General features: G+C 37.0%; 2 protein-coding genes and 1 long non-coding RNA gene across 4 annotated transcripts in view; 1 reads left to right on the top strand and 2 right to left on the bottom strand.

Annotated features, from left to right (window-relative positions):
* Positions 1–26,221, top strand: part of LOC141430432 (uncharacterized) — a 72,796-nt gene that overhangs the window by 40,995 nt on the left and 5,580 nt on the right. For both annotated transcript variants that reach the window (XM_074091127.1, XM_074091128.1), the window contains exons 7-8: positions 21,183–21,347; positions 25,490–25,555. In XM_074091127.1, coding sequence (XP_073947228.1) covers positions 21,183–21,347; positions 25,490–25,555 — 231 coding nt within the window. The remainder of the gene's footprint in view (positions 1–21,182; positions 21,348–25,489; positions 25,556–26,221) is intronic.
* Positions 9,079–26,221, bottom strand: part of LOC141430437 (uncharacterized) — a 205,413-nt gene continuing 188,270 nt past the window's right edge. Inside the window, exon 2 of the long non-coding RNA XR_012451642.1 lies at positions 9,079–9,175. This is a non-coding gene — a long non-coding RNA (uncharacterized lncRNA). The remainder of the gene's footprint in view (positions 9,176–26,221) is intronic.
* On the bottom strand, positions 12,102–12,831 carry LOC141430435 (uncharacterized). Its single transcript, XM_074091130.1, has one exon. It carries the CDS (start codon positions 12,796–12,798, stop codon positions 12,397–12,399), a length of 402 nt encoding a protein of 133 aa, XP_073947231.1. The 5' UTR covers positions 12,799–12,831; the 3' UTR covers positions 12,102–12,396.

Below are 26,221 nucleotides of genomic sequence, written 5' to 3' on the forward strand. Positions count from 1 at the left end.
TTCCATTGAATAGTACCGTATATATTTTTATAAGATGTGCTTATTCTAAAAGGGCATAACTTCAAAACGACTTCACAATAGATCCATTACTTTAGTCTAGTCTCTATTAAAAAAAAGTGATGACGTAAATCTGACGTTGACGTTGTCAAAATTTTGTTATGCGTGGCGTATGGTTTGCATACATAGGCGGTTTGGTTCTTTCTTGCTCTGAAACTTAAAATATTAGACTTCTATTACGATTTTGGCTATTAATAATGTATAGTGATACTGGACTGCAGATAAATACGACACCTGGATTTCTTACGGATACGGCGGATGACCATAACATTGACGATTTGGAACGAAATGTTTATCCGGTGTCTTTGATGAATCATTTTCTCAATTAGGCACGAAACAATATTTGGTATAGGTATTTCGGAGGAATATATACTTCGGTTATCCATTCGGGTCTATCCATTTCGTTCACATCTACGGGCTGTTAAAATATTAGATTAGATTAGATTAGATTTTTTTGAAAAATATGGCTCTGTCCATTTGAGGACAATTTTGCCAGTGTCTAGTAGGTTTTGCCGTTGTACGGTAAAAAAATCTAGAAAACGAAATATGAGAGATAATGGTGGAAGAACAATGACAGCGCGAATCCTAAAATCTTATTTGAATCAAACACTAACACGTCGGTCTTTCGTTATCCGTCAAGTGTCAATATCAATGTCAAATAAAAAATTGTGACAGCTCTTTTCTCTGGTGAAAAAGGCAAAGGAAACATATCTATTCTGTGGTAGTATTGCTAAATTCAGATATATATTTTTAATTAAGTACTTGTATTTTTTTAAATATGGAGAAAAAAATTATAATAAATATTTTTTCGTGTTCAGGAGGCAAAACTCTTTCGATTCCTGTAGTAATTTTCAGGTGTCAAAAAAATGAAATCTCGTCAATTGTATTGTAAAACTCTTTATTGTACATAAAAAGCAAGGAAACAACAGAACACGGGATATTAAGATGTACAAAGGCGAACTTATCCCTTAAAGGGATCTCTTCCAGTTAACCTTTGAACGATTGACAGGATATCAGACACAAGAGTAGATACTACGAGTACATTGAAAAGATAAAAGAACCGAATTTTTAAATTAACTCAAACAATGCATTATAAACACACATACATACATATATAGGTACACACTAACATATACACAAAACAGAACACACAACACTGCCTCTTTTAAGATTTTACGATGGAATGTCAAGCCAGTGCGCTCTAAGCGATTCCGCAGGGTGGCAACCGACAAGTTGTACGATTGTATAGTCAACGTCATAAATAAGTGATCACTTTTTGTACCTTGTCATTTTAACGTCATGTTTGAAAAGCCATACGAAATTATGTAACGACTTATTTATGACGTTGACTATATATACATGTACCTACGTGATTGCCCCGTGTAACTATTTGAATAATTATTGACTTAATATTGATTTTTCCAATCATTCATATGTAGAAAAATCATAAACCATAACGCTCTTATGTAAGACTACTTCCAAGTAAAATTTGATTATCTAATTGATTTTTAAATTCAACTTTGATTTCAAATTTGAATGGTATTATTTATTGTAAGTAGGTACAAGGTTTGTGTTAAACAAAATAAAAAAATGAACTAGAACGGTGGCGAGGCCGCGGACAATAGCTAGTATCTAAGACATTATGCATATACATACAATCACAGTAAATATCTACTCAAATATTATTTACACATAATATCTCAAATATAATATTACAATACAATACAATATTGTACACCAGAAATAGTAAGCGAAGCGATACAGAAAACAGGTACACAGAGAAAATTACAAGGTAAGCAATAGGCGGCCTTATCGCTTATGAGCGATCTCTTCTAGGCAACCTTTTTAAATATTATTCTATTATACCTATTTGGGTGTTATTTATTTAGGCTCAAAAATAAAAAAGTAAATAAACTAAAATTATATTAAATCTAAAAATGGACCCTGCGGCATGGTACCAAAGATGCTGGCAGCATTTCCCCGCTGGATCGCAAGACTGATGCGTTGAGCGAGGAAACTGCCAGCTCTTCGGTCTCCTTTGAATTAGTACCTACTCGGCTCTTTACAAAACGGTCGGGTTAATTTAGGACCTATCGGCAATATTGTTCTTACGCGATTGTTCTTTTGTTTAAACTTAATTTCGATTCCCTTTTGATGAAGATAAATCCATAACTGGCTATAACTTTGACTGTCTTTTAGTGAAATATACATATATGTTGTAAGATTAATTAAAGTTCAGTAAAATAAAAGATTAATTAGCTGTTGCTCGCGACTTCGTCTGCGAAGAATTCGCTTATCGCTATTCCATGAATAAACTACGTAATTTTCAAGGCTTTAAAGGTTATTTTGTGTTCCAGGCTATAAACTAAGTGTCTGTGTGCCAAATTATCCTAAGCCCTTTTCGGGACTTAAACTCTCACGATACTAATTTTCATCTGAATCAGTTCGTTTTACAAGCTTTTACTTGTCCCGTTGTCTGTCTGTAATCAAATCTTGCAAGTTAACCAACTTCCAAATTGACTTGAAATTTGGAATACTTATGTAAATCGCGTGACAATACAATAATCTGGTCGTGACATCCTGGTTTTCCGGCCAGGTTGTCTCCGTAGGACGGAACTCTTAACGGTTAATGGCATCGACTTGAAATTTGATATGCAAATGTAGTTTGAGTGACAATGCAAGTACAGTCAACCAAAAGTACGGTCAGCAAAAAAAGCTTGTATTAAAAATGATATTTTTATGGTTAGATTATTTAGAGAAAATAAATAAATTTACAGGTCGAAGTAAATAAAAGCTTGCACAACTATTGATTTACTCCGGTACCTACTCATAAAAATTACAAACCAAATGTGGGTATGTTTTGGCTGAATCTAGTAAAGATATAGGTACTTCGAAGTGACAGTTAACTTTAAATAAGCGAATCTTAAATAAACTGAAGCTTTTCATTATGTTTCATTATTCTCAACTCAATATTCAATAACTATTTAACATACTTATTCATGTTTATATTCAATTGAGTGGTTATTATATTAACTTGCAATCTAGAAAAAGATTTTATCAAAACAATACAAAAAAAAACATACAGTCGAATTGAGAACCCTCCTTTTTTTTGAAGGCGGTTAAAAATGATGGCGTTTTCCCCTTGAAGGTCTTTTTTTTTCTAGGTAACGTAGGTAAAGTTAGGTTAGGTAAAGTACACGTAAATACTAAGTACTGTTTATACCTACCTTAGCTAAGAATTTTGTGAGGTTTGTTTAGTATCCGCGTCGCGAAATCAATTTTTCTGGCATTAGTTAGGCAATAGGAATAAGAGTGATTTCTAGCATGTTCACATTCGCAGTTCCCGAACCGTAGAATTCTATAAAAAGCCGTGGTGGCATAGTGGTTTGACCTATCGCCTCTCAAGCTGAGGGTCGTGGGTTCAAACCCCGGCTCGCACCTCTGAGTTTTTCGAAATTCATGTGCGGAATTACATTTGAAATTTACCACGAGCTTTGCGGTGAAGGAAAACATCGTGAGGAAACCTGCACAAACCTGCGAAGCAATTCAATGGTGTGTGTGAAGTTCCCAATCCGCACTGGGCCCGCGTGGGAACTATGGCCCAAGCCCTCTTGTTCTGAGAGGAGGCCTGTGCCCAGCAGTGGGACGTATATAGGCTGGGATGATGATGAGTATAGAAACCTTAAAATTAAGGGCGGTATAAATTACGTGCAAAAGCCTGGTAGTTACGGGCGCGAGGAGGTCGGGAGTGGGTTGTTCTCTTTGAGCTGCGACCACGCGTGCCGCCGCCTCTGCGGGGCCGCGAACTACATTTCATCTTTGCTCAAACGTAGGTACTTACCCAACAAACGTCCTTAGATTACACTACCTAATAGTTACCAAACTCTCTTCAATAAAAAATACAACTCCCGCCAAATCTTCTATAATTATTAAAGTTAACGAACAACTCGGGAAAGTTTCAAAATTGGAAAAGATAAGATAATTTTCATAATTAATTAACCGCGAAGCTGTGACTTAGCGAAACGTAAAATATTTAAATTATTTTTAAGTAGGTAGTACTTTAGATTAACTTCGATTTGTTTTAAGTAATTTTGGATTAAGTACCTATCTATAGGAAATTTGTTGCTTTAGAAAAAGTTTAACTCAAAAGTAACAAGATTCGGATAATGTAAAAAGAATACCTACTTTATTTTATGTGTCATTGTTTGTCACTTATTGAATGACCCCGAGCGTTTATTGGTGATACACACAGATATGGGCATGACGACAGAGACATGGTACAGAACAAAGATTGTAAACTCTTACAGGTAGTGAAGTGTCATACGTACTCAAGTAGTCAAAGAATTAAGTTGAGTAAATAAGTTAGGGCTCACACTAAATGTCGCTTAACTGTAATGTCCACTATTACCCGCACAATGCGTTTCGCTTAGCTTTTGTATCGCCAATGTTTAGCACAATCGTAGATATTTTTAGATCGCTTTTCAAAATGTCCATGAGTTCCATGACCAATCGCAGATATAAAATGATTGATTAGTTATTATAGTAATATTAACTAACGACGTAGTACAAAAACTTTGATTTTGTTCTTTTCGAATCCAATTTGATTTAAAATGTATCCCATCAAAAACAGAAATGTGAAATGAGAGCCAAGCTCAATATTATGATATATATATATGCCTTGGTTGTTGACTCCAACGACAAAAGAAGTGAGATCTAAATGGGTGCCAAGTTTAATGGTCACTCCTTAAATTTATTTATAACAACGTAAAATATTTTAAAACAACTTAAAATATAATTTCTTCATAAAAATTTGGATAAATATTGAAGTTGACTTGGCTAGTTCTCATATACGAATTATTATTAAGTAAGTACCTACTAAAACAGTCATGGAAGAGCCCTACGTTCGATGCCCAGTTTCTACCTGCAAGCCAAATTTACGGAAGAATAAAATAAGAACTTACAACTTTAGAACTTGCGAAGGCTATCTGTAATATTATTTTATTTATTTTTTATGTTTTTATTAAATATTTTATGTTCTTATCAATAATTCAGGACTGACCATTGAACTTGGCACCCATTTAGATCTCACTTCTTTTGTCGTGGAAGTCAACAATCAAGGCATATATATATCCACATGAGTGCATATATCACAATATTAAACTTGGCTCTCATTTCACATCTATGTTTTTGATGGGACTCATTATTTTTTGTACAGTAATTAATACCTATTATTTAATTATTTATAAGTAATGATCTTACATAATCGATGTGCCCTAAATATTGAAATAATAATTACTAAAGCACTGAAGCCCAGTTAATAACGTAGTACCTAAATACGAAAACCGACTATACTCTTAGTTATAAGTACAAAAATTGATGTTTGGATAAAAAAAATTTTTGGGTAGTATTCCACTCGTTATATGTATATTCACGTGAAGACCTTAAAATCCACATAAAGACCGGCTGTCATCAATTTTGATTGCTGATTTTTATATTACAGGCATTACAGGCTCTATAAGTAGCTAAGTGTTCTTTAATAGAATCAATTAATTGAAAAATTATAATAAAATGATAAAAAATTACTAGTTTCCGATTTATTCCTTTGTATTTATTTACCCAACTACCTATCTGGATGCCAAATTTGAACTTTCTAGGTCATCTGGAACTGAGTTAGAGTTTTGATCTATAGGTTATTCAGTGATAAGAAAAATATTTTGGACGTTTAATATCTTAATAACCGTTTGAGGTGTGTTTATGAAATTTGGAGCACACATTTATCTTGCAAGTTATAGTATATGAGCTAAATGGTTCGTGTAATATTACACACGGTGCTGCTCGCCAGTTCTGTTAGCATGAACTTGGCTTAACACACTACCGCGTGTCTAGATTTTTCAGCCATTTATCAGAATTAAGCATAATCAAGAGCAAAAAAATAAAGGCTCATGGCTAATAAGGTAAAATTATCTGTATCTATCTTTATCGCGATTATTTCGAATTGGTTCTTCCGTGTTTTTTAGTTTTATTTGATGGCTTGAAATTTGGGCATGTAGTTTTTGTGTATGGTGATTATGATTTGTGAGGTCGAGGTTTGGAAGCCACGCCGACCGTACGTGCGCAGCGGGAGGAGGCAGCGCGGTCGTAATTAGTGGGAGTTCGCTGAACGTGCCGCTATTGTAGCTCTTGTGTTACTTGTTCAGTTATATTACCAACTCTAACTCAGTTGAAAATGATACAATATAATCAAAGATAACTTAAGTATGTTATTACTTTCTTCAACCACGCATTTATTAGGACATTACGCCTTCGGTGTTCTGATTTTCAGCGTGGTCGATTTTTTTAGCTTCCTCTGCGTTGAATATCAACTGATGAATTTGAATTTGATTTTGTAGCAGCGTTGGACTGATAATTAACATACATGCAGGCTAGTTATTACATTACCTATGCTCTTTATGAATAGGTTAAAAGTACGTATAGGTTCTGTTCATAAATATATTTATTGAAAGTTTAAAGAACAAGTAAGAAAGTCGCGTCATCTGATCAGCATACTTTTACATTATAAGCGAAACTCAAAGTAATTTTCACAATGACCAGGAACGGTATTTTGCATATAAGTACTTACTAACTTACATGTCTTCCGTTGTTATGTATATGTTCCTTTCCAATCTTTAGTTCGGAATTCAAAACCAACGAGAATGTCCCGTTATGTGTAGAGAACAAAAGTTGGTTTCGTTTGGCGAACTTTTAATTAATAAAAATCAGTCGCTTGCGGTCGTTGCACCTGGTCCGGTTTTGCAGCCTGAATGCACGTGAAATTATGTAATTGGATACATCTGGATTTGGTCAACAGAAATTATTGGTGTACAAGTTCATTTTGAATGGGAATAGATACAAAACGTCTCTATTACCATTACACTATATTATCAAACTTTTCAATTTTATTATTGCACTTGCAATCCTAGTTATTTACTTCCAGTTCTGTTACCTTAGAATAACTAAGCGTATTAGGAGCGTGCTTGCTTCCTTTTACCTTGCGGTATTTCAGATTCACTTAGGAGTGTCGCCTATAAACATTTTAATTTTGCTGCGACGACGCGTTCCACTTAGTTTAATAAAAAATTAACATCTTGCGGCGGGGTGGGCTAGGGGGGTGGTAAAAATGAAGGCGTTTGAAATTGGAAGGCGCGAGGAAACGTAAATAAATGTAAGCGCTCCCAGGCAAAACAAACACGATGCGCGTGCCGACAACCGAGGTCTTGGCGAGCCCAATATTATAGATTTTGGTTTTGTTTCAAGTTAACAAAATGTAAAAAGAAAATTGGGAATCATCAAGAATTAATCGATCTGGATTAGTATGAAAGAACAAGGTTTGTAAAGAATAATGGCCAAAATACGCATAATGTCATTCATTAAATAATACACCTAATGCACTTTTCTTAGTCTAACTAATCTGTGGAGATACGCTACGAATAAATAAAGGTTTATCCGTAGATTAAACGACCAAAAAAGTTCTTCTAATGAATAGGTAGTTTCACTAAAAATTATATTAAGTGAAAAAAGCACAAGACCGGTCTGTGTGGAGAGCCTTGGGGGAGGCCTATGTCCAGCAGTGGACGTCTTTCGGCTGACATGATGAAGTGTATCAAATGACCAATAACGTATTTTGCCTCTTTTTTACGTAGGCATCCATCAATTTCATAATCATCTTATAATATGTACCATACTAACGTACATATACGTACATAACGTGTATGTAAAATACTAACGGATACGTTAGTATTATATTACAATATGTATATATATTATAAGACGTGTATCTAATATAAAAAAATAAGTGATCCATGAATTATGTGAGGACATCTCGACTGCAGTCATCAAATAAGTACGCATAATGAGGTCTACTTTACTTTGGAGAGGCCTGTCCGCAATCCAATGTGTTTATCAAGATCTTATTGATGCTTGTGCCAAGAAGGCAGCAATAAAAACATATCGGAACATATTGGTCGAAATATTAGCGCGGGGACCACGAGCGGTACGTGATCTCGTTATTAGAGGCTGCTTTGGTCGGTGATCTGTTATTTATTTTTGCCCCGAGACGTGCTTGCTGCCATCGAGCAAGCGGCAATCAACTCCCACTCAACAAAATCTACGTACTTATTTTTGACAACTTTATAATACGTATGATATACGACATCTGCGCTACAAGTGCCAAGTATTTAAGAGAAGTTTCCCTGCCGGCCGTGCGGCCGCGTAGTAATCGTTTGGGATATTGCTGTCTTTATCGCTCGTGACTTAAACGCTCGCAGCCCCCCCCCCATGCCTTCCGCAACGCCGTTCGTAATTTATATCGAGATAGCTGTAGGATTTTCAAGATTTGGGCGGTTGAATTTTGAGTTTCGTTGTCCTCATATTATACGAAAAGTAAAGCACAGAAATTATGATATTTTACAATCAAGATGTTCATTATATTTTCTATGCTGCGTTTTTTTCGATTTTTGTAAAAATGATTAGTCTGTAATTATCGTGCAAAGTTGACATCTTTTTTTGTCGACTTTTGAGCTACTGTAATTCTGATATTACACATTTATATGAAAATCTGAAAAACCACAGGCATAGATAATTACGTCTAGTCCATACTTACAAAAGTTCATATATTTCTGTTGCCTAGTTTTCAAATGAGACCGGGACTACGTTTGTATGGAGAATGGAACGAAGAGACTTCTCTTAACAAGTACAGTACAATTGAATGATGTGATTTATCTTGAGTGCTGATTATTGCTGCGATTCACTTTATATCTTGACTTGTAAACTTGTAAATTGTACTCATTAGTTTTTGCCTTTGAGATCATCAGCGCCGAATTTGTAGTAGTAAAAAACTGGCCAAGAGCGTGTCGGACACGTTCGAAATAGGGTTCTGTAGTCATTACGAAACAAATCAATAATTATTTTTCGAAGGATGTACGGAATATTCCAAGTTTAGGTATATTTTATACCTTAGGTTGCTATATTTTATTTTTATTCAACTGGATGGCAAACGAGCAAGTGGGTCTCCTGATGATAAGAGATCACCACCGCCCATAGATACCTGCAACACCAGGGGGATTGCAGATGCGTTGCCAACCTAGAGGCTTAAGATAGATGGGATACCTCAAAAACTACTAATAATTTACTCTTAAACTACTAATAATTCTCAAGAAAACTTAACCGTTATAGTTTTCCTTGTAATTTTGATATACTTACTATCATCCTGAATTTTTCAAATTTTTCCTCCCACCGGTTTACATTTTGAAGGGACGCTCGATTTTAATGAAAATTTGCACTTTAAAGTTGAATATTTTGCAAACAAATCACTGAATCGAAAAATCGTTTTATCAACCTCCTAATGGTTTTAAAAGACCTATCCAACGATACCCCACACTACAAGATTGGAAAAAAATCACCCCCACTACGTCTATGGGAGGTACCTACTCTAAAAATTTTTTTTTTGATTTTTTTATTGTACCATTTTGTCGGCATAGTTTATTCGTGCAAAATAACAGCTTTCTAGCATTGATAGTCCCTGAGCAAAGCCGCGGACGGACAAACAGACAGACAGACAGACATGGCGAAACTATAAGGGTTCCGTTTTTGCCATTTTGGCTACGGAACCCTAAAAAGCTACCTAAGTGCTTGTCGGGCTACGAACAGTAGGTTTCCTTATTTTCGTACTAATTTGCGGCAAATTAAGTTACGTGTACAGGAGGTATCCTTTATTAGGTATCCAAAGGCCTGATAAATATTTGTAGGCTCTTTGTCTTTATTATCAACATTCCCCCTTTTGTCTTATTTACAAGTTCTTAATTTAAGGAAAGGGTTCTTAGATGACTGTTTTACTTTTTATCGTAAGTAACGGTGGATAAGATACGCGACATAGTACATGTTTAATATTCTTAAGGGAAAAACTCGATATACTCGAAAAAGGCATTTTGTGTTTCTCTCCAGGCCATGTTCAATCTGCATGTTAAATTTCAGCCATTTCTTTGAACCCAGGCAGGATCCAATAGCCTTGATTCACAATGGGTACCTATACTAAAAGCAAAGCCACTACTGGGTCGCAAAAACAATGGCCAGCGGAAGCCATGCCTGAAAGTATATAATGTTAAAACAATTAAATGTTGATACAATGCTGCATTGATCGACTGCGTCCATTGGGCCATTTACCCATATACCCGTATGATTAAGCGAATATTTTGTTTAAACAGTTGACCCAGCCACCGGAAAGCGGCCTGGTTTACTGAATGTGTACCCTGGGCCAACATAGATGTTGTGAGAGGAGTATGTATGTAGCCAGTGAATAACGGTATTCGCGGGTCGTGAGTGAACAATTACCTAGGTGTCAGTGGGGCAGCTAGTAAAATAATCACTCATCTTCCTCAGGCAACTAACTGTACATGACGTTGATTTCCTTGACAGCTCTATACTGTTGATTATAGATAGGTACATGCTGTGATCTAAGATCTAACCGATTTCGAGGCTAATATCAAAATAAATTAATTATTTAACATTTTACTTTATTCACGCACAACTATTTATTTTTATTTTGCAAAACATTGAACATTTCATTTTGAAGCAACATAAAATATTCTATTTCAAAACCTTAGAATTTTCCTTGTTAACTCAAGTGCGACGCATGCTATAGTGTAATGTTGTTTATTTTTTATCATTTAGCATAATAACTTCGCAAACCTGAAATTTAAAATGAGTAAATACAATGCAAGGTAAGGATTGGTAATAAACTTTACATAGATGATGCACTGCATTACTACGGAAATAACATTATTGTGGCAAAGTCAGGCATTGGCATGAGGTAAATGGTTCGGTCGCCGATCCCGAGCTTTTACGGGCAAGGGCGAGGGCGATGTGCCAGTCAGACTGCATGTCTGTCATATTGTCAGGTAGCATTAAGTCACGAGATCATCGCATTTTCTCAGAATTGCCGTTTAATAAAGCCTTGGCATACTCTTAACTTGATTTTCTGCGGCTTTACTAGAGAAGTAAGAGGACTGGTGACCACAAAAATATTTATACGGTATCCAGAATTCGGTATTGGAAAATTTGTATGGCTGCAAGTACTGATACTGACTTCCAATAGTTTCATCTGGAAAAAAATATATAGCCTTAGTTTTTGTGAGTTTAGCGTTGAATTGCGAGTTGGCTACTACTATCGGATTTCTAGTCACATTGGTTTGTGAAAGTACACGTAGCTACACGAATGCGGTTCGGAAACCGATGGAGCTATTCGATTCAACACCGATGATTCGGTGCATGAAATAATTAACCCACCCTAAAACAATTGAAGCGTGTATGTCTGTCTGGTTTGCGTCACCGGCGGCGGAACAGGCTGTCGTGACACCGTTCCTACTGCAATGGCTGCGTTTTAATATCGCGCGTACGTTGTTATAGGTACGTATCTAACTCATTGTTCCCATTACAACACGATAGACTCTAATTACTATAATGTTCTTTAAGTACCAACATGTTGCATTTGTACGCAACACCTTGAATATGTATATTGGCTGTAGGTGCTTATTGAATTGCTAATAATTTAATCTATATGGGTGATTTATTTAAGTTCAGAGTTTAGGTAGACAACTTCAGTTCGAGTTTGTTATTGTAGTATTATTACATATTTGAAAATGTTGATTCCTCCATCTGGGAGCAAACTTGCCAGGACTGGACTGGGTGGACTTAGCATTATCATCTTCATGCAAATAGTTCTAGGACAACATCGTTTAATGTGAATAAAATTATTAAAGTAATTTTGCAAAACTTGTAACTTTTATTCTATTTATGTATGTTGTTTTAATATGTATAATGTAATATACCAGGATATTTGACTAAAAGATGCGTAGTATTTTTGTATTAGTATACTTGTAGCAGGTATAACCTTCGTGACAAACGTAAAAAGTTTAATGTAATCAATTCTTGACTCTGTAAAAAACCTATATTGTTTGTTTGTACGGGGAAAAAACCTGTTGAACCAGTACGTGTAAGAAACAAACAAAAGCTAATATCTTAGAATACCTTATAATTCCACGATCGCTTACAGATTTTATTTCTCTACACCTTATTCTAAATAACTTCTATAAATGTTCTCTATCTATCATCATTTTCAAGCCATTTAGCGAATGGCATAACGGATAGTCAGAACACAGCCACTTCTTTAATTAGTAAAGTCTATGAGCGGGAGTCGGGCGCGCTGTGAAGATGCGCTCGGCGCGGGCTTAGGCGGTACCGCGGAGAATAGCATCAGCGCAGCCTTGACATTTGCGGCGCGGGCGCGGGCGCCCGGCGCGCCGGCCACTAGCCCCAGCGGCGGAAGCGGTTGTACCGCGCCACCGGCAGATAGGGGTACCGCGCAGGCACCTGCACGTTTTCTAGGTTGTACCCGCGGCGCCGGCGCACCAGCTCCTCGCTCACTTCGCCGCCCACGTTTCTCTTCGCCGGCCGCACGATCTTCACCACATTAGATTCTAGTATCACATTATCTGCCGCTACTGCCTCCTCGGGCCTAAGTTTTGTCACCAGTTTCGCTCTGTTTTTTTGAGCTGCTAGAAATGTGTCGCTGAGCACGTAATCCGTCAGCTTTGGCACTTGGTTGTATCTGGTGGCGTCGATCTCCCGCTCGTAGCCGAGCCGGTCCGGCGCCGCGGCCGCCGCGAGCGCGACGCTGAGCGCGGATGCGAGCGCGAGGTACGCGTGCATTTTGTGGCGTGTACGTAGAGTGTTTGAGCGCGGGCGCGATCAGCACACACTTTATATATGCGAGCGATCGACACCATTCGTTCCCAATTCGAGTTCGTATTTTTTGTGATCAGTGCGAGGTGCGCTCTTGAACTTGATAGCAGACGAGGCAGATGCAGTCGGGGTGCGACTAGCGGGATTTCGGGGCTCTCGGAAGGATGGGTCGTGTCCGATGCTTCGTGGTACTGCAATTACTTATAATTTGATGCACCGCAGTGCACCGGTGGCTACGAACGCACATGAACCTTGTTCCACATACATTACCCGATATTACCCGACGTCGGCGGTGCTCTCGACTTTACAAGGTGACCACAGCAGCATGTGTGCTTATCATAGAATTTATCACACCTTGACTTGTTTCTAATTTTACACATAATCGTTAAAAAATATGAGTTGAAAATTACATTGTATTTGTTTTTTGATTATGTAAATATCGAAGTAGGTAACGAACCAACTTAAATACTTACAACATATTATTTTTTTAAATAAATGAGACATTTAAATAAATAAATAAATAAATATCAAGGGACAATTCACACCAATTGACCTAGTCCCAAAGTAAGCTTAGCAAAGCTTGTGTTATGGGTACTAAGCAACGGATAAATATAATTATATAGATAGATATATACTTAAATACACATTAAACACCCAAGACCCGAGAACAAACATTCGTATTTTTCATACAAATATCTGCCCCGACACGGGAATCGAACCCGGGACCTCAAGCTTTGTAGTCAGGTTCTCTAACCACTAGGCCATCTGGTCGTCTATATCGACATTTGAATGTGAACTATAAGAATTTCCTTCATTCTGTTATGTTTGATTCTTTAGTTATTACAATTGTTTATTATTTATGCTTCTATAGTTTCGTTAATTTAAATACTCCACTATGAACGTAATCAGTACAAATTGCCCATTTACATAGAGCACGATTCCCTCAAGGATTTTATTTAAAGCATCTCAGAATAAAAATTTGCTACATCAAGCCAAGGCAAAATTATTATGAGGGGTTCAGACATCTGAAACCGTCATTACGGTTAAGCTGGCTTCCGACTCTCATTGCACCGTTAGAATACCAATCACTTATTGATTTTTTTCATATTTTTAGCTGGACAGTTCATTTTTTAATAAATCCAATCTTATTTCACTTTGCCTGAATTGAAAAGTTTAGATGTATAAATAATGACTACGATATGTTTAAAATAACTTTGTACGTATATGTCCCACTGCTGGGATTAGTCAATTGAATACTTACTTATAATTAGTAACTAACTACAAACCTATTTCGTAGTGAACTTAAAAGAGGGTTCAGGACTTTACAACAACATTATTTTAGATGGCTTTCAGGTGTCTGCAGGTTCCCTAAGGTGATTAAAATGTTCGTAGAAAATTAAAATATTTGAAGGACAAGTTTTCAAAATCTTCTGGCGTTTTCTTAGTTACTAATGCGATTAGAATTCTCTGAAGAGAAACTATAGGTTAAACTGTTCGATATGTGGAAGAAATTTAAGGATACAAAGCAAAATGAGCCTGCCGCTTGGAGGACGATGGTCAAATAAATTAGCTAGAAATAGATATAAACTTGTTTCTAAAATGTATCTTTCCTTCTTATTGAAAATAACGACTACATGCTGTTAAGCTCATTTTGGACTTAAAAAGATTTCAATGAACGGAGAGGTCCTTCTTTTATTGAAGTGAGTTAATTATCCCGTAGTCGGCAAAATAGTAAATTCGGTTTCTTGTCAGTAAAGACACCGGTTTATAGTTTTGATCAGTAACGAACGTAAATCTTCGTTTATGCTATAATACCTTAATAGATATCACTAAAATATATGCACATCGAAATCGAAATTGTCTATTTATAGGCTCGTATTGATATCTTGAAATAGAAAGCCAAACTTACAAGTTTGTCCGGAACCAAAATTCGAGGTCATCTTCCGATATAAGTAATATAGAAAACCAGAATACCGGAAGCTATGAGTTACCAACCTTCTGAGATTTGTTGCTCCGGTAATTACGTACGTTGCTACTACAGCAATAACAACTAACAAATGGTCATTTACAAATATTACTAACGTTAACTTGGAAACATAGGAGATATACAAATAAATATATTTTTGAGGATAACATCGAGTCAAGGTTCACACGCGACGAAAGTCGATGAACAAGTTTGTGAAGTAAATTATTGTATTTACCATGAGCTTTATGATGTAATACCGAGTTATGTGAACTGTGTATTCGCTTCAATCACCTTAGGCTGTGCCTTAGGCCTTGTGATACAGTTATAAATCAAGTGCTCGACTCCAAAACTGGTTTCGTTTATTTGTACATACAAGAACGATTAATGAAGCTCGGAATGGCTTAGAGATGTGCTGACAGTTTAGCTGGATCAGTTGATAAGATTATTAATGCAAATAAAGGATTTATTGTGTCAAGAAGCTGAAAACTATTAAGTACTTTTCAGACATTTTATCATCATCATGAAAAAAATTTTAAAAGTTTAAAAAGCCGTGGTGGCCTAGTGGTTTGACCTATCGCCTCTCAAGCAGAGGGTCGTGGGTTTAAACCCCGGCTCGCACCTCTGAGTTTTTCGAAATTCATGTGCGGAGTTACATTTGAAATTCACCACGAGCTTTGCGGTGAAGGAAAACATCGTGAGGAAACCTGCACAAACCTGCGAAGCAATTCAATGGTGCGTGTGAAGTTCCCAATCCGCACTGGGCCCGCGTGGGAACTATGGCCCAAGCCCTCTTGTTCTGAGAGGAGGCCTGTGCCCAGCAGTGGGACGTATATAGGCTGAGATGATGATGATGATGATCATCATCATGTCAGGCGAAAGACGTCCACTGCTGGACATAGGCCTCCCCCAAGGCTCTCCACTCAGACCGGTCTTGTGCTTTTCGCATCCACCGCGATCCCGCGATCTTAACCAGGTCGTCGTTCCATCTTGTTGGAGGCCTACCGACAGCTCGTCTCCCGGTCCGCGGACGCCATTCGAGAACCTTTTGACCCCATCGGCCATCAGTCCTGCGAGCAATGTGCCCCGCCCATTGCCACTTCAGTTTCGCAATTCTTCGAGCTATGTCGGTAACCTTAGTTCTACTGCGGATATCATCATTTCTGATTCTATCCCGCAGAGAAACCCCGAGCATAGCCCTCTCCATAGCCCTTTGAGTGACTTTGAGCTTCCTCATGAGGCCCATCGTTAGCGCCCACGTCTCAGATCCGTATGTCATCACTGGCAACACACACTGCCATAAACTGACTGTCATTTTATCATAAAGAAGAAGAATGTATGTGATTTAGAACTGTGCCAAACAAGTTTTGATTTCATTTATGCTAAGTAATGTAGTTGTGGCTAATGCGTGTGAGCAAATTTCACCGGGCTCGCATGGAAACTACAGCCTAAGCTCTCTCATTCTGAGAGGAGGCCTGCGCCCCGTTGTTAGACGTTAAGTGCGACATTAGAATTTTCTAAAAAAATACCTACTTGCCCCTAACATGAAAAAAAATAGCCAACTTAATTTACCCGTTAGAAATATTTAGCTACATCTCTAGTATGTTTTCATTAATATGGTAATAAGGTTTTTGATGCAGTAAAACACCGGAAATACTCCAACTAAACGGAAACAGCTTGATCTGAAACACAATGTACCTAAGTAATGGGTGTATTTGAGTCTGTCAAGGCAAATCTTACGCCCGCGCGGTCTTACTTTGTTGCAACCAAAACTATATTGAACAACGAATATAAAATAACTGGTGATATTTTTTCATTCTATAGTACATTGCGCATTAAGGGGCGTAAGAAGGAGAATACTAACGAGAATCTATTATAGAAGCCCGACGCCGGACACCAGTTATTTTATATTCGTTGTTAATCCCGGCTAATAAGTTCAGGGGGCCAATAAGCCAGGGGGCATTACAATTTGAGGTAAAATCTGTGTGTAATAAAATTGGGTAGCTAATGAAACCTCTTTATTTTAAAATGACGTAACTTACTTTTAAAACTAAAGTCATAACTCCTTTGAGAAGAAAATCTATGTATATGTAAATACATAACTCCCTCGAAAACAAGTCAAAGTTGTCCGGAAACACTGCTGTCGGAAACTGATTCCACAATTTCACTGTACGTGGCAGACCATCTCTATCAAGTCCCAAGCTAAAGCGAATTAATAATAAGCTTGAAGCTTTTAGCTGACTCGCTTTCCTCTGCAGTTTAAAATGCCTGTCAATAGCGTCAGGAAGACTTAACTTTATAAGTATGTAGTAGATAAATTGAAAGTGACGGCTGTAAATTGAAAATACTGGACTTTAAATGAGATTTTTTACTCTTCGAGATCTGTTGGGAAATAATTTATTTTCCAAATGTTATAATATAAAAGCTACCGAAGTTGGTTGAAAACATCTCAGTGGTGTTTGATTTGTAAATGAATCTCGGACTCAGCAAACAAGATTAATCGTTTTATGGACAATCGGCGATTCGCTTAATATTTTTAGAGGTGGTAGACGTTTTAAACTAACTAGGTACGCATTTGATGAATAAAATAAGTGTGCTGCTTTAAATAATTTATTGAATCTGGCGTTACTTTGCAGAGTTCCATATCAATGAACTGATACAATTACTTTGCTCATCCGCCGCGACCTACACGATAGCTACGTTTATGCAAGAAATGTGTGTTCATGCAGTTCCTCCACCGGTAGCTCTGAAGATGAACACTGGTTGAGTTCGAAACGCGTCAGTGTAGTGTGGTGGTGTCTAGGTGGTGGTGATAGATGGGTATGTGTGATTTGTGTGTGTTCTTACAGAGGAGGTGGAGGAACTGCATGAACACATTTCTTGCATAAACGTTGCAATCATAAGGTCGCGGGTGAGCAAAGTAATTGTTTTAGTTCACAATACATTACCCGTTAGTATCGATAGATAACGATATCTTAAGACCAACTATTGTCTGATCTATACTGTATTTTATGTATCTACTGATGTTTGTGGTGTTCAATAATTGTATTTGTGTTTAGACCACGATGCCAGAATTACCTATAAATGCCTAGTCTTCAATACTCAACGTATACTCGTACAATTGATGTATAATATAAATACTACTTAACTATAAATTACACACACACACACACACACACACACACACACACACACACACACACACACACACACACACACACACACGCACACGCACGCACGCACACATTCGTTTTAAGCTGTAATACTGTGTAATGTTTTTTGAAAAAATAAATAAATAAATAATTTAATTATTCTCGTTCATGAAAAAGTAGTTGAAGTCGGTTCTGTTTGTTTGATAAAATGATAGTAATTACATCTCACAAAGGCTTGGGAGCGGGCGTGTAATTATGTTGTGGCTAGAACAGTTGCAGATGATATTTCTGTACAATGCTCACTAAACGACACTTGGCCAAGGACTGCGGACAATGCGGGTAACGTCCCTCTTCCGCGTTAGCTCGTTCCGCATTAATCACAGAAGCATCGTACGAATATTAATATTCTTCAACCGAATCTGATCACCGACTAAATAGATAATGCGCCTTATCTAGTTGGACGAGTTATTGTTACTCTCTTTTTAGGGTTCCGTAGCCAAATGGCAAAAAACGGAACCCTTAAGGATTCGTCATGTCTGACTGTCTGTCTGTCCATCCGTATATCACAGCCACTTTTTTCCGAAACTATAAGAACTATACTGTTGTAACTTGGTAAGTAGATGTATTCTGTGAACCGCATTAAGATTTTCTCACAAAAGTAGAAAAAACAAATTTTGGGGATTCCTCATACTTAGAACTGAAACACAACATTTTTTTTTCATCAAACCCATACGTGTAGGGTATCTATGGATAGATCTTCAAATATGATATTGAGATTTTTAATATATATTTTTTCTAAACTGAATAGTTTGCGCGAGAGACACTTCCAAAGTGGTAAAATGGGGGTTCTTCCCGCCTGTAACTTCTAAAATAAGAGACTGATAATACAAGATGAAAATATATGATGTACATTACCATGCAAACTTCCACCGAAAATTGGTTTGAACGAGATCTAGTTAGTATTTTTTTTAATAAGTCATAAATCGTAAAGCAAAGGAAACTTTTATATTATGTTTTACCTACTTGCTGCTACGGAACCCTTCATGGGCAAGTCCGACTTGCACTTGGCCGCTTTTTTAATTAAACTTTTGCAGATTCGTGTCAGCTCGATCGAGCCGGTTAACAAAATCGGTCCAAAGTTCAATGAAGCCTTATTGAATGATTTTGAGCGTATTTGGTAAGGTTCTTGTCGTGTCGCGTTCAATAACCGCGGCGCGTTATTTTTAACAAGTTCATATTGGGAGAAGGTGGTCTTTGTTTTGGCGCATCGCGCGGAGCCGGGCTGTCCTCGTGCGCCGCCGGTCATTGCTTCCTGATCAGCGGCCGTGGTCCCGCCGTGATGATGTCTCGTTGCGTTTGCGTAACGCCATCGCATACATTATTCATAACTGACACGATACAGCCGCTATTATCCTTTGTTCTCGTAGTAATTTCATCTCACAATGATAATATGGTTATCATCGTTTTGTTGCGTGCTGCCGATGGATTTGTTATTATATGTATTGTTACGATTGTTTTGTGAGATTAAGTTGATGCCTCAAACAAACGGTTTTTGGTTACAACCGATCGACTTGTAGGAGACATGCCTACGAATAATAGCATTATTACTACATCATCATCATCATATCAGCCGTCCATCCACTGTTGTAGGTACCTACATAGGCCTCTCTCATTATATCTCTTAATGTTTAACTGTAGCATTATTGTGTTAATTATCGCGAGTTTAAGGTATATACATTTGCTAAAACATGATTGTTGCATGAAGAAGCTTATTTTTTGGTGTAGAGTATAGCATATTGGAATTTGGTATTCCATTAGCGAAACATAGTATATCTGCTATAGAAATAAACGCGTGTATATAAAGACTACACTTTCTCTAACCGTTAAAGTAAATGTTACCCGCTTCAAACCAAATAATATTATCTACATGAATTTGCATTCCACAATTCAACATTCAAAATAACATTGTTCGAGAATGCGCGCGTTCCGTAATGGTAACCAAATATCGTTTCTGTAATATTTCTATATTTTTTATATTATAATGTAATTATTATTTTCTTGCTATCTTTTATGAGAGGTATTTTAAAATTAGTCGGGAATGTTACCATTGTATGTAAAAAACATCGTTTTTATTAGCATTAGAAAGAAGTTAAGCGATCTTGACGTGTCTTTTTATTGAAAAACACTTCTGAAAAATAAGTCACAGCAAATAATTATGTTACAACTAGCTGGTGCCCGCGGCTTCGCCCCCGGTGTAGTTTTATTAAATTTACTAAATCTTTTATAAGAACCTTCTCCTGACAATAGCAAACACAACAAAAAACGAATTAGGTAGCGAAATCGGTCCAGCCGTTCACGCGTGATGCCGTGACCAAGGAAAATAGGGATTCATTTTTATATTAAATAAAAAAAGATCAGCAAGAACATATGATCATTTACATGCTTTTGGTATCATAAGTAATAGCTACTGATTTTTTAAAAATGTTTTTCAATATAAAAACTCGTCAAGATTGTTTACCCTTTTACTAATGCTAAAAAAACGAAGTATAGTTTTATTGAACGCCCGTCTAAATGTTTTTCAAGATTGTCAAATTTCTTCAAACGTTACCTACTTGTTGGTCACAGATACCGCGTCAAAAGCGTGATATGAACAATAGGAATCAAAAATTACGTCTATTCTTATGAAAATCTTTTACAAAGGAATTCAGTCAGACTAATCCAACCACTTATTGAAATAGGTACTCCGTATTCATTTTAAAACATCTCGTGTAATGATAAATCTTATGACAGCTTTTTGTTGAAGCAACTAAGTTTACTTACGATGTGAATAGTACCTAAGTACTTACCTACTTGCATGGAATACCTATGATTTGCGGTTTTTTATGTTTCCATAACAAGTAGGTTTAAACTGCAGTAAAAAAGTTAGTTAAAGTTGACAGGACTAGCTTATTGGGCTGATAGGCACGTTCCACTGCTTTGAATGAAGACATTTTGTCTTGAAATCAAAGTATTGATATCTTTAACACAGTCAAATCCGTCAGTTGTGTGGTCTGGTAGTCTCCCTTTATGACTGGACCTGCATCACCATCGGTGATCGACATAGTACTCGTAGTAGTATTGTGTTACCTAACAATGGCTGTACCTGCGTGCATGCGGCCCTTTTCAGCTTATGTAGGTATCAATTTTCGGTGTTCGGTTTTGTACAGAGTAATAAACTAAGTTTTCTTTTGGAATAGATGCCATGGGACTCGTCAGATGAGCAGATGGGTAACGCTCCTCAGATGCGCATCCACGTTCAGCGCGTGATCGCCATCCCCGCCCCCCACAACATGCCGCCGCCAGAGAACATGGGTCCTTTCGCGCCGCCGCCGCTACCGCCCCAGCAACAGGACCTCAACGAGGTAAGTTGACTAATCAATTAGATGCGACATACATACGGTAATACTATGGTACCATACTGATTATGGCTCTATTCTTGTAATATTCAAGATGGAACTGGAGGTTATTCCGTTGTAAGCTGCTTATGGTCAATAATAAGCTGCGCTGCGACTTACATATCCACGGGTTTGCTGCAAGTGAACTAATGGTTAGTTAAAAAATATTCGGCCAAGAAAGAACTATATATTATTTTGATTTGGATTTTGTAGTGCTGTAAAGATTTTAATGCCCTAGCTAGATAGTTAAAATTAAGATTTAGAAATTTGTAGTAGGTACAGTCAAGGAAACTGAAACACGTACCAGGGTGGAACCTTTGTGCTACTCGTACTGATGTCTTGTTGACATCCCGTAGCGAAATTGACGATGAAAACGTTCGACCCAGGTAAGTGAATCAGTTTTCTCGCCGGTACATAGAAGATAAGTAATAAAAGAGCAAACGAAGGTGAAGTTAACCGAAATATTACATCGATTGAGGCTTTTGTGGAAAACCTTACAGCGATTTAACAACATTCGGATATGACAGCAGAAATACGCGACCTTATAATACTCGCTTAATGTAGTCTTATACAATCTTTAATACGGTTATTAACATTACAGCCTTTTTGAACTTTCCTCAAATGCATTTTGTGATCCTCTGGTGATTTCTCTACTGATAGAGACGTTTACTTTTGGAAGTAATTGCCGTGTATTTTTCATTGTTATTTTAGATGACAGATAATGAAGTTTGTCTGTTGTTTTATTAATTCTGCGTCTGTATGAATGAACTCAATTGTTACCCAATGTTTATTAATCTTTAATATAAAAAAAAACAACTAGAGAACGTATTAGTCCTTAGTTTGACCTTAACATAAAAATCTTGAAGCACGATACTATAGACGCTAGATGTTTATCGCGATGCATATTATGTTAAGTTATTATAATTTGAAACATTTCACGTTATTTCTATTTATTATTGCCGCTTCTTGAACACGGAAAAAATAAACAATGTTAAACCGGTATCGTACACAAATAATAGGTATTTTGCCTTTGGAATGAAATTGCAACTTTTTTGTACATATGAAATCCATCTCACCAACATTTATTATATATTTATCATTGAAAGAGGGCTAAGTTTAGGTACATTTTACATATTGTTAATCTGCAGATTGACTGGGCAAGTGTCGCCTTGGTTTCGTACCACCTCCTAACTAAAAACTAAAACTTACTGTAAAACTCAATTAGGTATGAGGAAGGACAAGAATATCGAGTCCTTTAAGAAAGTGTCAGACGTACATGATATCAATACTCGTAATAAGCACAAGCTTGCAGTTCCTAAATTCCGTCTACGGAAAGTAAGCAAATCTTTTGTGGGAAACTGCGTGAGATGGCCAAAACTGAAAGCCGATGAAAAATTGGGATGATGATGTGTGATGTGATGTACTCGTGTTTGTGTGTGTGCGCGCGGTGTGTGTGTGTGTGTGTGTGTGTGTGTGTGTGTGTGTGTGTGTTTATGTCGGTGTATTTGTATTGTATAGTGTTGTGAAGTGTGACTTGGCAGTGTCCCGGCGCATTTCGTGTCTAGTTTCTGGTTCTGTTGCCGTTGTCCGCGTTGCAGAATTTAATTTATAATATTTATTAGTTTGACATTTGGAGACCTTATACATCTCCATTTCTTTATTTTAGTAATTATTATTAGTTTTTGACCTTGGAGGCTTTTTACACGTCTGAAGATTGTATTATTTAATTAGTTTACTTTGAGATTTAGAGACTATATACATCTCTGAATTATTTAGATTAGGAATTTTATTGTTAACCTAAGGACTTTATACATCCCCTTGCTGTATAATAATTTTATTATTAACTCAGGGACTTTATACATCCCCTTGCTATGTTTAAGACTGTATATTGTTAAGCTTATGGATTTTAAACTTTTATATTTTTTGTTTAAATTCTAGTCACAGGCTCGCGACGTCGAAGTTCCCAAGACGATCCCATAGAGCTTATGGGAACGGAAGCAATACCATGCCCTCGGTACCGCTCTGCTTTCAGAGCATGACATGAGTGCATGTGAGCTAACTTTGGGGGCGGCAGACGTGAACTTGCCTTCGAAATCCAAAAGCTTAATGGTTACTTGACCTGAAATGTATATTTCAGAACTAAATTATTGTTATTATTATTTTAAAATTTATGACGGTGGAAGCATTCTACACTTCCACTGAACGTAAATATAGTTTAGATATAGTTAGTGTTTAGTATTGTAACTAAGGGACCCCATACATCCCTGTATTTATATTATTATTATTTATTTTTTCTTTAATTGTATAATATAGTTTTTAAGTATTTTATTTGTAATTATATTACTTATTATGAAAAAATGACTTTCTGCCAAGTTTCTTGCGGCGCATTCTTCTTGGCAATGATGGTCTTTCCGAAAGCGCTGGTAGTTTAAAAAAATGACGTGTAAAAGTGCCCATTGCGGCCTATTTACTGAATAAATCATTTGAATTTGAATTTTGACACTAAAAAGGGCCTCCAGTCGGTATGTTTTACTGCACGTTATGTGCAGCACCGTTGGTTTTCTGTGGAGCCCAAATGATAACCTACGTCTGTATTGACCAGATTCTATGCTCCAGTCGACAGTCGAAAAAATTATAATAAATAATAACAAGTAAGATCGTCTGATGGTGGGAACTATGGCCCAAGCCCTCTTGTTCTGAGAGGAGGCCTGTACCCAGCAGAGGGACGTATATAGGCTGGGATGATGATGATGAAGATCGTGTGATGGTTAGCGATTACCTTCGCCCATGGACACCTGCAACACCAGAAGAGTCACAAGTGCGTTGTCGGTTGGTGCGTTATGTAAAAATGCTGCCGTCTCTTTCTTCAGATTTTTAGGCTGTCGGCTGCATTCGTCAGTATATATATATATATATCGAGTCCTTTAAGAAAGTGTCAGACGTACATGATATCAATGATATATATATATAATAGGTACCTATAGAAAATCCGGCAGTAGTAAATACCGTTAGGATTGTTCCAGGTACTACACCATGCTATATTCCCAAACATATTGGCACGTTTACATAGAGAGAAAAACGCACTAAAACGCATCCCTAATGATTTAACTACTTAATGCGCATGCTTATTGCGTGTTTTACATTTTAACGGCAAATAAATAAATAAATAGTTATAAGTAGGTAGGTATAGCATTCATACTCGTATTCGCAGACGTCCAAGTGATCGATACGACAAAGTTGTTGAATACATTAAAAGTTATTTAGAACCTGATATAACTATTTAGGAACCGGTAAATTAGCCAGTGATCACTTATTATGTTGAGTTTTAATGTATGAGAACATGTATTAAATTAGAATATTATGCCTATCTACTTCCGCAAGGTAGTGTTTTGGATCTAAATCAGCTTGTTTTTACGATTCAAATTCATCATGAAATGGAATACCTATATATATTTACGAGTATGTTATTATAAGGATGTCTACTTACATTCAACTTTTGTTTACAAACATGTTACGATAAATCAAGTAAAAAATAAAATAAAGTAAATGTACCTAAGTACCTATGGAAACACTTTATTGTACAAATGTAAAGGAAAACAAAATGATGAAGCGTTGAAATACATGTACGAAGCTAAAGTAATTTTTTAAGGGATTTCTATCAGTAAACCGTCGAGTATCTTAGTTTATCTAATTTTACTAAAAAAAAATAAGAATTAATTATTTGGAACAAGTTTGTTTTCAAACGTATAACTTTTGAAATGTGCTTCGACAAATTCGACCCACCTATGTCAATTAAATACCACAACTGACCTAACTCAAGCTTTAACTTACAACACGCGCTTTAAAATAAATAAAGGGAAAATTTTCTTTTTATGTATAGAAATGGAGTTAGTCTATCCGAAATAAAATCGCTTTAAAAGATAAGTATTACTTCGCAGTCAGCGGAGCGTTTTCTCACCGGAGGTTAAAGAACCCTTGTTAAAATACGAACGCTGTGAATATTTACTTCCATTTACTAGCACATTACGAACACGAGTGCTTTATACCATTACCGTAATGTGTTTCACAATTAATAAAGCGCGTAATGGTTGTTGTCTCTTTCTTCGCAGCAACCCACCGTCCTTCACCAGTTCGTGCCCCAGCCAGCTCCTACACAAGAACTGGAACAGCCTGAGGTAAATATTTTTATTTTTCTATTTACCTAGATGACAAATAAATCCATGATAACAAATAATTGAGGTATAAATCTACCTCACATTGGGGAGTTTGAGTATTTACTTATGGATCCTATCTTTATGGAATTTGAAATAAGAACAGTCTTAAATCCCAGCCTATATACGTCCCACTGTTGGGCATAGGCCTCCTCTCAGAATGAGAGGGCTTGAGCCATAGTTCCCAGGCGGGCCCAGTGCGGATTGGGAACTTCACACACACACCACTGAATTACTTCGCAGGGTTGCGCAGGTTGCCTCACGATGTTTTCCTTCACCGTTAAGCTCGTGGTAAATTTCAAATGTAATTTCGCACATGAATTTCGAAAAACTCAGAGGTGTGAACCGGGGTTTGAATCCACGATCCTCTGCTTGAGAGGCGGTAGGACAAACCACTAGCTAGGCCATCACGGCTCTGGCTCTGTCATAAATAAGTCTGTATTTTTTTATCGGTTAATATGATGAAAAGTTATTGTTGAACAAATGAATTGAGATCCTCCTCCTTTTTTGAAGTCGGTTGAAGATAAAAATGCGTTTCGTTTTAGGGTTCCGTAGTCAACTAGGAACCCTTATAGTTTCGCCATGTCTGTCTGTCTGACCGTTAGTACTGGAAAGATGCAATTTGGCATG

The sequence above is a fragment of the Choristoneura fumiferana genome, chromosome 8 (genome assembly GCF_025370935.1).
Source record: "Choristoneura fumiferana chromosome 8, NRCan_CFum_1, whole genome shotgun sequence".
Lineage (NCBI taxonomy): Eukaryota > Metazoa > Arthropoda > Insecta > Lepidoptera > Tortricidae > Choristoneura > Choristoneura fumiferana.

Coding starts and splice junctions, on each gene's coding strand:
- LOC141430435 (XM_074091130.1), bottom strand. CDS start 12,798: ATGCACGCGTACCTCGCGCTCGCATCCGCGCTCAGCGTCGCGCTCGCG.